Genomic DNA, 10,866 nt, shown 5'->3' on the forward strand with positions numbered 1-10,866 from the left:
GTCCGGATGGAGAAAATACAGCTAACAAAAGGTTCCTATTTGCGCTGTTATCTCGCATCACCAGCAGGTCACCGTCAAACCCATCGGCAAAAAATAGATTTCCAGGCAGTTGCCAGCTATGGATGGACCAGAGCTAGCAGTTGCCTAACCTCGCCTCACCAGGCTTTCCTGAGAGAAAGCCTGGTATTCGTTTACTAAACAGGTAACCTCGCCTACCAGGCTTTCTCACTAAACAGGTCGTCTGATCCGGTCTAGATCATTTATACATTGTATTGTTGTTTAACGTAGTAGTAGTAAACTACTATAGTAAACAGTGCGTGCTGTACGAATGCATTGATGGTTTGTTCTACACTATTTATTTCTGGTATTGTATTGAATTAAAATAAAATGAAAAGTAGGTAAAAACGCCCTCCAGTGTTCATAATGAATTATGAAATGCATGCTCATGTTTTCACTGCAAATGGACCTTGCAGTTCATTGATAGCCGATAGGCCTATTCTATTTAGGCTATTGCCCTTAAAAGTATGTATTTATAATTTTATTTATATACATCAATAGCACATCAGTCAACATTTCAGATTTCACATCAATGTGCCAGTAAAGCTACCAGTACGATGCCTAAGGGAGAAAAGCGACCTCACCCTTTAAGGCTTAATGGGCTTAATATTGATGACATCAGGGATCTCCATATATGGGCATAAAAGGGATTTGGTTCGCCTGGCATCACAGGGATCTCCATATATGGCAATTAAAGAGATTTGGTTCCCCTGACATCACAGTGATGTCAGAGGTACAAATCGAAGAGTCAATGTCATGAAGACAGCACGCACATCACACAGAATTTCATGTGGAGAGTGTTTATTTCAATTTAATATGCATCTCTTTGCATTGCATCATCTAGAGGCAAATTACAAAGTACAAAAAGCATCCCATATATACAAGTACTAATTCATGCTTTGAATTGTCATACAGCAATTGAAAATATATAGAATTGCTTCACACAAGTGGTCCAAAATATGAAATATGTTAACTGCAAATATTTCATCCATGTGCACAGTAAAATCGTGTCTTTATTCAACTCTAATGGCTCTATTTTGATTGTTTTAAGTACCAGCTCTTATGCCTTAACTTAAAGGCCTGTCCATACTGTCTCCGACCACCAAACCTTTGCCGGTTCAACTACAAAATGCCGTCACTCGCATCTTCTGAAAAGCATTACCCCGAACTAGAGTTTGGAAAGCTGCACGTCGGAGAGTTGGAACTCTCCGACGAAAGGTTGGGTGGTCGGAGACAGTATGGACAGGCCTTTAAGTTAAGGCATAACATCTGGTACTTAAGACAATCAAAATACAGCCCTTAGTCTCTTATTACCTAACATCAAACTTTTTTAGTCCTTTTTGTCATATCAGTCTTATAGTATGTGAACACATCTCTCAAATAACAAGATATCAGTTTACCATACATTTAATCAAGTCAGCCATCTACATACATTTGAGCTAGTTTACCCAACTCAAATGTATTAAAAAATAAATAAATGAAAGTAGCTACCTTAAAATAACAACATGTCAAACCTATCTTCTGGTGCAAGTACAAAAAGGTCTTGAATTCATTTGAGTTTGGACCATAATTGTGAAGACATCACTGAGTGGTTCAATAATCCAAACACCTGTTCTGCTGGTGTTGTAAATTTGTGAGAACACAGAAATTTGCCACAAAATCTCTGATTCATCAGCTTATCGTGACTATGGCTTAAATACAACTTCAATGCATAATAATAATAATAATAAGGGTAATAATAATAATTTCACTTTAAAAACACTTGAAATTTGCATTAAAAAGTCATGATAACAGTGTAGACAACATAGACAACACACACATTAAAATACGTATATTTACATGAGAGAGGTATGTGTCCATTTGTGTCCAAAATGCACCCAAATCCTTACAGGAACTGGAGAGAAGACAAGGCCCAGTTATCAATCTTTTCTGAGTAGGATTGCTATTCTAGCATAATCAATGACCATTGTGTATACAGAAAGATGTGTAAGGGTTACACCCCGCCATTCCGAAACACCGCTATTCCGAACGTTGACTTCTAACCCTAACCCTACCCCTAACCCTAACCCTAACCCTTACCCTAACCCTAACCCTAACTAACCCTAACCCTACCCCTAACCCTACCCCTAACCCTAACCCTAAACCTAACCCTAACCCTGCTTCGGAATAGCGGTGTTTCGGAATGGCGGACTGTTGCCTGTGTAAGTAGGCCTATATAAACCATAACCTCAATGCCCTACATTGGCTACACAATAATTAACCCTGACTCAGAAAAGCCTGATTAATCCAGACCTGGCTCAGGTACTTACTAATATTTTTTCCATTTTCTTTTTTCCCTGCTTTATTTTTGATAGTGACAGTGAAAGACTGGAAAGGCTGGAGAGAGGGTACTTGCTAATCTTTGCTTTATCTTTAAAATGCTTGGAACTTTAAGGTAATTCGGGTGGTGTCAAGCAAGTTGTCCATCACAGTAAATTGTTTTAAAGCAGCTTTCAAATAATGTCCTGTACTGGTCTTGTCCTACGTGGCAGTCCACACATGTACAGTAGGTACTGTAGGTACTGTAGGTATAGCGTGTTTCAAAACAGCAACAGGTAAGGCTGGTTCTTGTAAAGGAGACCTTGTTTTCGGTGATGACGAAGGAGGCGCGCCGTCTCAGACGACCTTGATCCACGTGAGACACCGTCGAACAAGCGCCATTAGACGTTATAAACCAGGGGGCCAGAATAGTAAAAAGTAAAGACTTTCGGCACCTTCGCTCAGTCCAAGTGAACACAACAACAGAGCGCTCTCTACCTCCGGTTCAGCCAATCACAAGTTTCCGCGGGCGGGTCTTGGCGTACCCATGTTGCTGTTTTGATACACACGTATATGTATAGCCTTAAACAAGTCTTTATACCAAATCCAAATAGTATTTTCAGCCAGGTATGGATCCATGTGTGACCATGGACGTAAGTGTCACCCTGTTTTTACACTGAGGAAGTCTGAGCGAATTCACTTGGGGCCTTGCTCTGCAGAGTCCCAGAGATACAAGTGTCAGAGTCCAGCAGCTCCACAATGCTGTAGGGGGAGCAGTCCTCCAGGCCTAGTTTCCCACACGCCCAGCCACAGAAGCCTTTCTCCAGGTCTCGTACAACCTGCCACCACTCGCTGAACGCCCAGGACACCTGCACTACAGCAGAATACAGAGCCAGGGACAGAGCCATGGGCATGATGAGCATGGGGTAGAAGATGATGAGGAAGGGACACACGGTGATCTTGTGCCAAAATGTCCGCTCCTCGTTGTAAACCAAGAAGACGTTGTACCACGTGAGCGTCCCGTAGTAGAAGGAGGTGATGAAAGAGAACAGGAAAACCAAGGGAGCGCAGGAAAGGCTCCATAGGACGACATGTGGGCCCTGGCACATGCCGAAGCCACACGTACACTTGCCACCGTCCCCTGCCTCACATTCGGCGTCAAGTCGTTCCTTTGACTTGGCCAGTTCCCTGAGTTCCTTTCCTGTCAGTGTGACATGGATGTCCACCATTTGACCTTTCTTCTTACCCCGGGTGATGGTACCTGTCAAGGTCACGTATCTACTGTCTGGAGGTAGATTCCACCCTGCCCCTGTTAACAGATCAAATGACACACAATAATTAATAATTTGCATGAATTGCAAAACACTTGAACACAAAAAGGCAACAGCATATATTGGTTGATAGGCAACAGCATATCAACCAAAAGGCAACAGTATATTTAAATCCTAAGCCTTTTTGCGTCCAATTTTGCACAAAAGCAAATAAAGGGTGTTTTCTTGTACTGGGTAGCTTCCAATCGTTTTCATTGTCATTTTTGAGGGGCTGTTTGGAAGCGCCATTCAGATCAGTTTCAGATTAAATTATCACGAGATAAATGACTCAACATTCACGACTGTGCTCACAACATCAGAAAATCACAATTTATTATAGTGCAGTGTCAGGTGTAGAATGTCAAATGCATGAGAATTGTTCAAATGAATGACTCATTACTCTGGCACTAATCGTTAATTAACTGTTTAACTGAATCTGACACAACAACTCAAAGTAATAAAAAGACAGCGTCTTCTCACCTTCGCCTGTCGGTGTAGAAAGAAACGTTGCACCCTCTTCAGCATTTCTCTCTGCACCTTCCTCCCCGCCTTGTTCATCTCCAGGTGCTCTTTCCATGTCGGAGCGGTAAACGATGATGGACTCAGGGCGAGGCTCTTTCTTCTTCTTTCTCTTCCTCCTCATGGCAGGTCCCACCTCACCCTCCTCTGCATGGCTCCCTGATGTGTCAGACCTCAAGGAGGTCATCTGAGGGCTGCTCGCCCCTTCAGTCTGTGGTTCCTCTACTTGGGCCATGGTCTCGCCTATAGCAGAGTGACTTCTAACGTTTGACTATACTGTTCTGATGACTATATAGAAACTAATGGTGATTTCTTGGACGGGACAGACTGCTGCCATCCATTGTAAGGAAATCTACAACTTGTAGACTACAAGGAACACTATACTGTTACTGTACATAGGGTCTGTCTGTGTCTGTGTGTGTGTGTGTGTGTGTGTGTGTGTGTGTGTGTGTGTGTGTGAGAGAGAGAGAGAGAGAGAAAGAGAGAGAGAGAGAGAGAGAGAGAGAGAGAGAGAGAGAGATGGGGGGGGGCGGTGGAGAGAGAGAGACTAGAGTTATAAAAATAATCATTTGAACAGGGATAGCTTAGATTTCTCTTCTCTCTGTAGTCCATGCCTGGATTTTGAATGAGCCATAGCAGCATGTGATCATTAAGCTAAACCGTTATCTTCTGTTAGCTACAGTCTGTGTACTGTAATGTATCTGTATTAAGGCAACTGAACTGAGGAAGCACTTAAAACTTTGCATCAAAAAATATATAAAAAAAAAAACGTAAATGTAGTTCTCTTTTATGCTAAAACGATACAGCCTAAATAAATAGCCTTAAAAAATCTCCTCCTTGCACACTGCCAACACCCATGTTATCAACCATCACGAAACCCCGTTTTTTAAAATAATTAAATCATTATTACAGTAGACTTTGCTTACAGGGAGAAGAGAGAGGGATATACATGCTTTTAGGCGGATTTTCCAAAGGCTGTGTGAGAGAGGATGTGCACAATGTGGCCGGCCCAGTCTACACAGCTGATCCCCCACCCTTTAAATCACACCCATGTCGGCTCTTTTGTCCCCAGCGACGGATGCAAAGGCTGGATCTAAAATGGCAATTGAAACAGAATCTTACCTCAAATCAGTTGATTGGATCCACAACTAGATCGGCACATCTATATCGTCGGCTGTATTATTGTTGTATTTGTTTGACACACATTCGGGGTGGGTGAGCAGGCAGTCAGATACTGTACAGATGCGCTCCGCAAACTGTATTCCAGAATAGCACTAAACCCGCCCCTAACCCACCTCATCTGTCAAACCAGATCCTCCTCGCGTCACCAGGCTTTCCCACTAGTCAAACCATGCTATGTCGTTCTCAAACCTTTTCATATCAAGGACCCTCAAATTGACACCACTTATTAGCCCGCGGACGGACCCAATTTGAAAAGATATGCCAGGGACCCCCCACAAGAGAAGATTTTAGCAGCGATTCCCAACCATTTTAATTTCAAGGACCCCCCATCAGTTTGACATGCATTTTAGGCTACGTCGGACACAATGTTAATTTAACTCAGAGAGTGTGTGTAAAAAGGACCCGTTTGGTACATTTGGTTACACGGGTTACACACTATCTGCAGTCTGGTTTATTAACCAGGCTATATCTGAGTTACATAGGCCCAACCATAACTGTCCATTTGGATTTGGTTCCTGGCCTATCTTTTAGCTGGCATGGGGACCCCCCTGGAACTCCCTCAAGGACCCCACTTTGAGAACCAATGTCCATACTGTAGTCTACACACAAATCACTTTGCAGTTTTTTATTTATTTATGTGTTTATTTTATTTTAACATTCAGAGAGACAGGACGGATTGGGCTAAAATAAAAATAATAAAACATAAAATAACAGGACATAAATAATGTACGGGAGAGAAGCAAACATATTCATAATATGGGAAGATATACACGCAAATGGCACGACATTACATCAGCCTAATAATAGTTATCACAGTTTTTCCGTTCATTGTTTCCATCCATTGAGCGTTTCCTTCACCGTTTACTGTAGGCTCCCTCTGGCGCCCCCTACTGATTAAGATCCAAACTAATTGACCAATATTGACAAATTAACCGTGTTGCTGTGAATGATTAGCATGTCAACTGTTCACAACTGTGGGTGGATGAATATTGTACAGTAGTTAGTCACTTAGTACTGTTCTTTTATGGTTAATGTCAACGTCAGTTGAAAAATGGATGACCAGAAGTCACTTGATACGCTCATGTTTCAATTAGGTAAGAGATGTCAGTTTGTCCCATTGCTAGCTTTAGCCAACACAAACTAAATTGGTTCGCTAGCTAATACATAGACCTATGTTGGAAAAAGCACTCAAATGTTTTACTTAAGTAAAAGTATCAATAGGTCTACTGCAATGTAGAAATACTCTGTTTTACAAGTAGATATCCTGTATTCAAAATGTACTTGAGTAAAAGTACAAAAGTATTGGTATCAAAATGTACTTAAAGTACCAAAAGTAAAAGTGTTCATTATGCAGAATATGCCTATGTCCCATCTCAGGTTTTTAAATGTATACAAAAATGCTCGAAATGTCTATAGCCTGTGGCTGCATGAAGTGGTTTATGTAGGTTTTGTAATAATAATCTACAAAGTAACTAGTAACTAAAGCTTTCAAATAAATGTAGTGGAGTAAAAGTACAATATTTGGATCCGAGATGTAGTGGAGTAGATGTAGTATTGAAAATTGGAAAATCAAGTAAAGTTCAAACACCTCAAAACTGTAGCCTACTTAAGTACAGTACTTAAGTAAATGTACTTAGTTACTTTACAGTAATGCTAGCTAATACAGAGACTAACACATTTTTCTAATTTCATCTGTTGTTTCTCAATGGTCTTGTATAGCTCTTCAAACTCGAGAGTTTGCTCAGAAGAAGGATGAGATAAACCAACAAATTAAAAGTAAGTCAAGACACCTGTCTGTGTCCACATGTAGATTTTGACTGTGAATGATTGACAGTAGAATACACAACAACATGAACCCTAGCATCTCTATTTAGAATGATTGTTGAAAATAGTAGATCTACAAGCTTACAACTTGCAGTAACATTATCTCATCTGCATTCAATAACATGAACATCTTTACTTTATTTTTTATCAACAGTTAGCAGAGCTGACATAGCAGAGAAGAAATCCCACATTGAAACAACCAAAATAACTATCCAGAGACTTGACGGAGAAATCACTGCAAAACAAAAATCTGTGAAACATATCAAAGACAATACAAAAAGGTATGGATTTGTAACTTCAAAGAAGGTAGACGCAATGCAAGGACGGTTGTAATATTTTAAGTATGCTGTAGTTGTTTGTTAATAACAGTATATCACTTGATATCTGCCCAGCATGAAGGCAACGAACAGCCTACTTCTTCAGTATGAGAAGACACTGAAGGCAGAACTAGACACACGTCGGGACAACTATAACCAACTCTTGTAAGTTCAGTGGTGGCTGGGTGAAATGTTATATTTGGACATGAAATTAAGTTAATTGAGTGGACTGTTTTCCGTTTGAACCAAAACAGGTGCGTGCACGAAGAGCGGCTTGCAAGCTACAAGAAAGAGTTCCAGAAACACAAGGAACTTTACTACCAGAAACCCCTTGCTAAAAAGCTCCTCACAATAAAGGCTGAAAATGAGGAAATTGAGAGTCGCATTAAGGATCTTGAAAATGAAATGACAATGAAGCAGAAAGAGATGGCAAATATAATTGGTAATACACTTTATGTTATACTATCCTAATAATTTACATAATGGTGTTTCAAGATTCATTGCGCTTAACACAAAGCTCATTTAACTTCTGACTGTGCAGGTCAAGCAGTGAATTCTTCTTCCACTGGGAACACACCAGAGAGGTATGCTTTTGAGAACACTGAATGAAATCATGGGGGTGAAAACCTAGCCTTGTGTTGCCAGACTATATCACACTGCGTGTGACCGGTAGGGGGAATGAGTGTCTGGCAACGCAAGGCTAGTGAAAACCTACCTTGAGCTGTACTCTATATTTCTGTAATTAACTCTGTTTTCCTTTAGTGCCTCTGGCCAGCTGACCGTGACAGAGACGGAGAAGCAGTTAGATAATCCGACAGAGGACATTAATTCTTCCATAGACATTGCCTCTATTCATCTCAGCCACACAAAGGTATTCGGTCAGCATTCGGTTAATATTGTATCCAGAAGATTTGTTCCCATCCTCTAGCATTGTGTTTATAAGTGCCTTCTTTGGTTCACTTTGAACAGAATTTGCAGGATGTTCACAACTTGTCTGGGGAAGTTAACACAGGAGAGACCCAGGAGAGAAACATGGAAGAGGATTCTCCTCCTTACCCTCCTGCACCACAAGAAGAAAGACATGAACTGTGGTCTATTCAAGAGTCAGCTGGTATGTACCATCTTTAGTAAGTTGGACATGAATTTAATAGACATAGCTTCCCATATTTGTTTTGATGTGTTGTGCATAAGTCTATTTTCCAGGCAACTTTACAGTTAGAGTCCTTTTATTCCTTCAGAACAATTGCAGCGCTCAGAGCAGATGCCAAGTGCCCATCAGGACCAGGGTTGTGGGACAGTGGATCAGGTCTTGTACTTGTTTGTTGATTAACTGTAAATTCAGATAGAGCTTAATTTAGTTTGAAGTCATTTCAGAGAGTCAGATAACTATAGTGAGTTAACCTTTCCCGTAACACTATCCCTTGTTTGCTGATACTGTTTTCTGGAGGCATTTCCTCTCCCAGGGTAAATGTTCTCTCAAGATGTTCTCTTGATCAGGAGGAACATTCCACCATGTCAGAGATAGAGGATGCAGGGGACAAAGGGACAGAGGAGAGAGTCACTGTGGAAGAGGAGCAGATGGAGTTTTCTACAGAGGAGGAAAAGGATGCAGTGTTTCCTCCGTCTACACCTCCAAGTGTCAATTCTCAGACCCCGCCGACAAGAATGAAAGTTGTGCCCTCAACTCCGACCTTTTCACTCAAGTAAGGCCTTTGTGTTTGTGTTGCTTATAGGTACAGTAAGCTACAGTAATACAACTCAGCCAGGGGGGACATGAATGCCAGTCACTAACAGTGTGTGTGTGTGTGTGTGTGTGTGTGTGTGTGTGATACTCAATTTAGCAGTAGCCCTGGCAGCTCGCAAGGTGAAGGGACCTCTGATTCCAAGTCTCCTGCTTTCTCCATGCTATTCTCCATGAACCCTGATGCCAGCACCACAAGCTTCTCTGGATTTGGGTTTGACATGGGTTCTGCACAGGAGGAGGTGAGGAAAAGATCTGATCAGTTTTCAATTTAATAACACATTTTGTACTAATTGCGTACCGGTAGGTGAGATTGTTCTGATATATGTATACTGTAACTGTTTCCTTACAGGAGTCACCGTTCACTTTCACCAGCTCATATTTCAGCGACAAGGTACCATACATTTCTAACATTATAACTTAACTTAATTTCTTGGTTGTTCTTTTTCTTCCGTTTGTTCGTCTAGTGTTATGTATCTGAAGTCAGTGTTTATCTCTTTTTTTCAGAAATCTTCTGAATCCAAATCCCCACGTGGTAAATATGCAAATACTATAGCATTTTAATATAGCAAATTATAGATATCATTGCTGTCATGCAGAAACCTCTCATCTCCATATTTAGTAACTACTTTGTAAGTGTCACACAAAAGGAGTGAAAATAGCCGATGTACAAGTTCACAAGATGCATTGTGGACTTCATCTGCTATTTTCACTATTTTAATGTATTTAAAATAATAAAAAAGGACGTTTTGGACATGAAAGGTTTCCACCCGACAGCGACGATAAAACAAATGCTAACTCTGATGTACTGTATGATGTGTTTCAGGGTTCCTCTTCGACCAAACAGAGAGATCTGAAGATGGTTTCCAGTTCTCTTTTGCTTCCAAGAGTCCTGAGGACCAAACAGAGAGATCTGAAGATGATTTCCAGTTCTCTTTTGCTTCCAAGAGTCCTGAGGCAGCTGTAGGCAGAAAAGAAAAGCCTGCTGGAGATGCTTTCCCATTTTCATTCAACTTTGGCAAGTTTTAGGAAAAATATCTGAGAGAAAAAGAATCAATTTTTCTGCTTTGTAAGATGTTAGTTTCCTGTTCCCACAATCGTATTCACTTTATTTAAAGACCAAATTTGAAATTGTTTGGGAAATTCCTCATAGGCTCCAGATAAGTTTTGTATTTGCCTTCACATAAATGAAAAGTGTTCTATTAATTCTTTTGCCTTCACATGTGAATACCTATTTGTTGTCTGTAAATGAAAAAAAGGGTTCTATGTACTATATTGGTTTACTAAATACATTTCTGAAACGATCCAACTTTGGCATGTTTTAGGAAAAATATCTGGCAGAAAAAAATACAAATTTTCTGCTTTGTAAGATGTTAGTTTGCTGTTCCCACAATTGTATTCACTTTATTTGAAGACAGTATTCACTTTATTTAAAGACCAAAAAAAGATCAAAATTGTTTGGGAAATTTCTCATAGGCTCCAGATAAGTTTTGTGTTTGCCTTTACATATTAATACCCATTTGTTGTCTTTAAATGAAAAGTGTTCTATTTATTCTTTTGCCTTCACATATTAATACCTATTTGTTGTCTGTAAATGAAAAAAAGGGTTCTATGTACT

The 10,866-nt window shown here is 40.4% G+C and overlaps 2 protein-coding genes across 3 annotated transcripts; one reads left to right on the plus strand and one right to left on the minus strand.

The window, feature by feature from the left end:
* Positions 1-3,026: 3,026 nt before the first annotated feature.
* tmem169b (transmembrane protein 169b) lies at positions 3,027-4,419 on the minus strand (the record flags this gene model as incomplete). Its single annotated transcript, XM_080752672.1, has 2 exons — positions 3,027-3,664; positions 4,146-4,419. 2 exons carry the CDS (start codon positions 4,417-4,419, stop codon positions 3,027-3,029), a joined length of 912 nt encoding a protein of 303 aa, XP_080608798.1.
* Positions 4,420-6,343: 1,924 nt separating this feature from the next.
* On the plus strand, positions 6,344-10,635 carry LOC308307381 (uncharacterized protein). Of its 2 annotated transcripts, none has more exons than XM_080752620.1 (14): positions 6,344-6,460; positions 7,086-7,142; positions 7,345-7,471; positions 7,583-7,672; positions 7,762-7,949; positions 8,049-8,091; positions 8,270-8,378; positions 8,477-8,618; positions 8,746-8,813; positions 9,005-9,210; positions 9,349-9,490; positions 9,601-9,642; positions 9,756-9,783; positions 10,075-10,635. In XM_080752620.1, exons 1-14 carry the CDS (start codon positions 6,418-6,420, stop codon positions 10,275-10,277), a joined length of 1,488 nt encoding a protein of 495 aa, XP_080608746.1. In that variant the 5' UTR covers positions 6,344-6,417; the 3' UTR covers positions 10,278-10,635. The 2 variants fall into 2 exon arrangements, with proteins under 2 accessions (XP_080608746.1, XP_080608747.1); XM_080752621.1 differs by having other exon boundaries at positions 9,352-9,490.
* Positions 10,636-10,866: the final 231 nt, after the last annotated feature.

The sequence above is a fragment of the Nannobrachium achirus genome, assembly GCF_963921795.1.
Source record: "Nannobrachium achirus genome assembly, chromosome: 22".
NCBI classification, from domain to species: domain Eukaryota; kingdom Metazoa; phylum Chordata; class Actinopteri; order Myctophiformes; family Myctophidae; genus Nannobrachium; species Nannobrachium achirus.

Bases quoted from the DNA above. Each gene is read 5' to 3' on its own strand.
- LOC308307381 (XM_080752620.1), top strand. From the start codon at position 6,418: ATGGATGACCAGAAGTCACTTGATACGCTCATGTTTCAATTAG. The intron at 6,461-7,085 runs GTAAGAGATGTC...GGTCTTGTATAG, and splicing joins TACGCTCATGTTTCAATTAG to CTCTTCAAACTCGAGAGTTT. The intron at 7,143-7,344 runs GTAAGTCAAGAC...TTTTATCAACAG, and splicing joins GATAAACCAACAAATTAAAA to TTAGCAGAGCTGACATAGCA.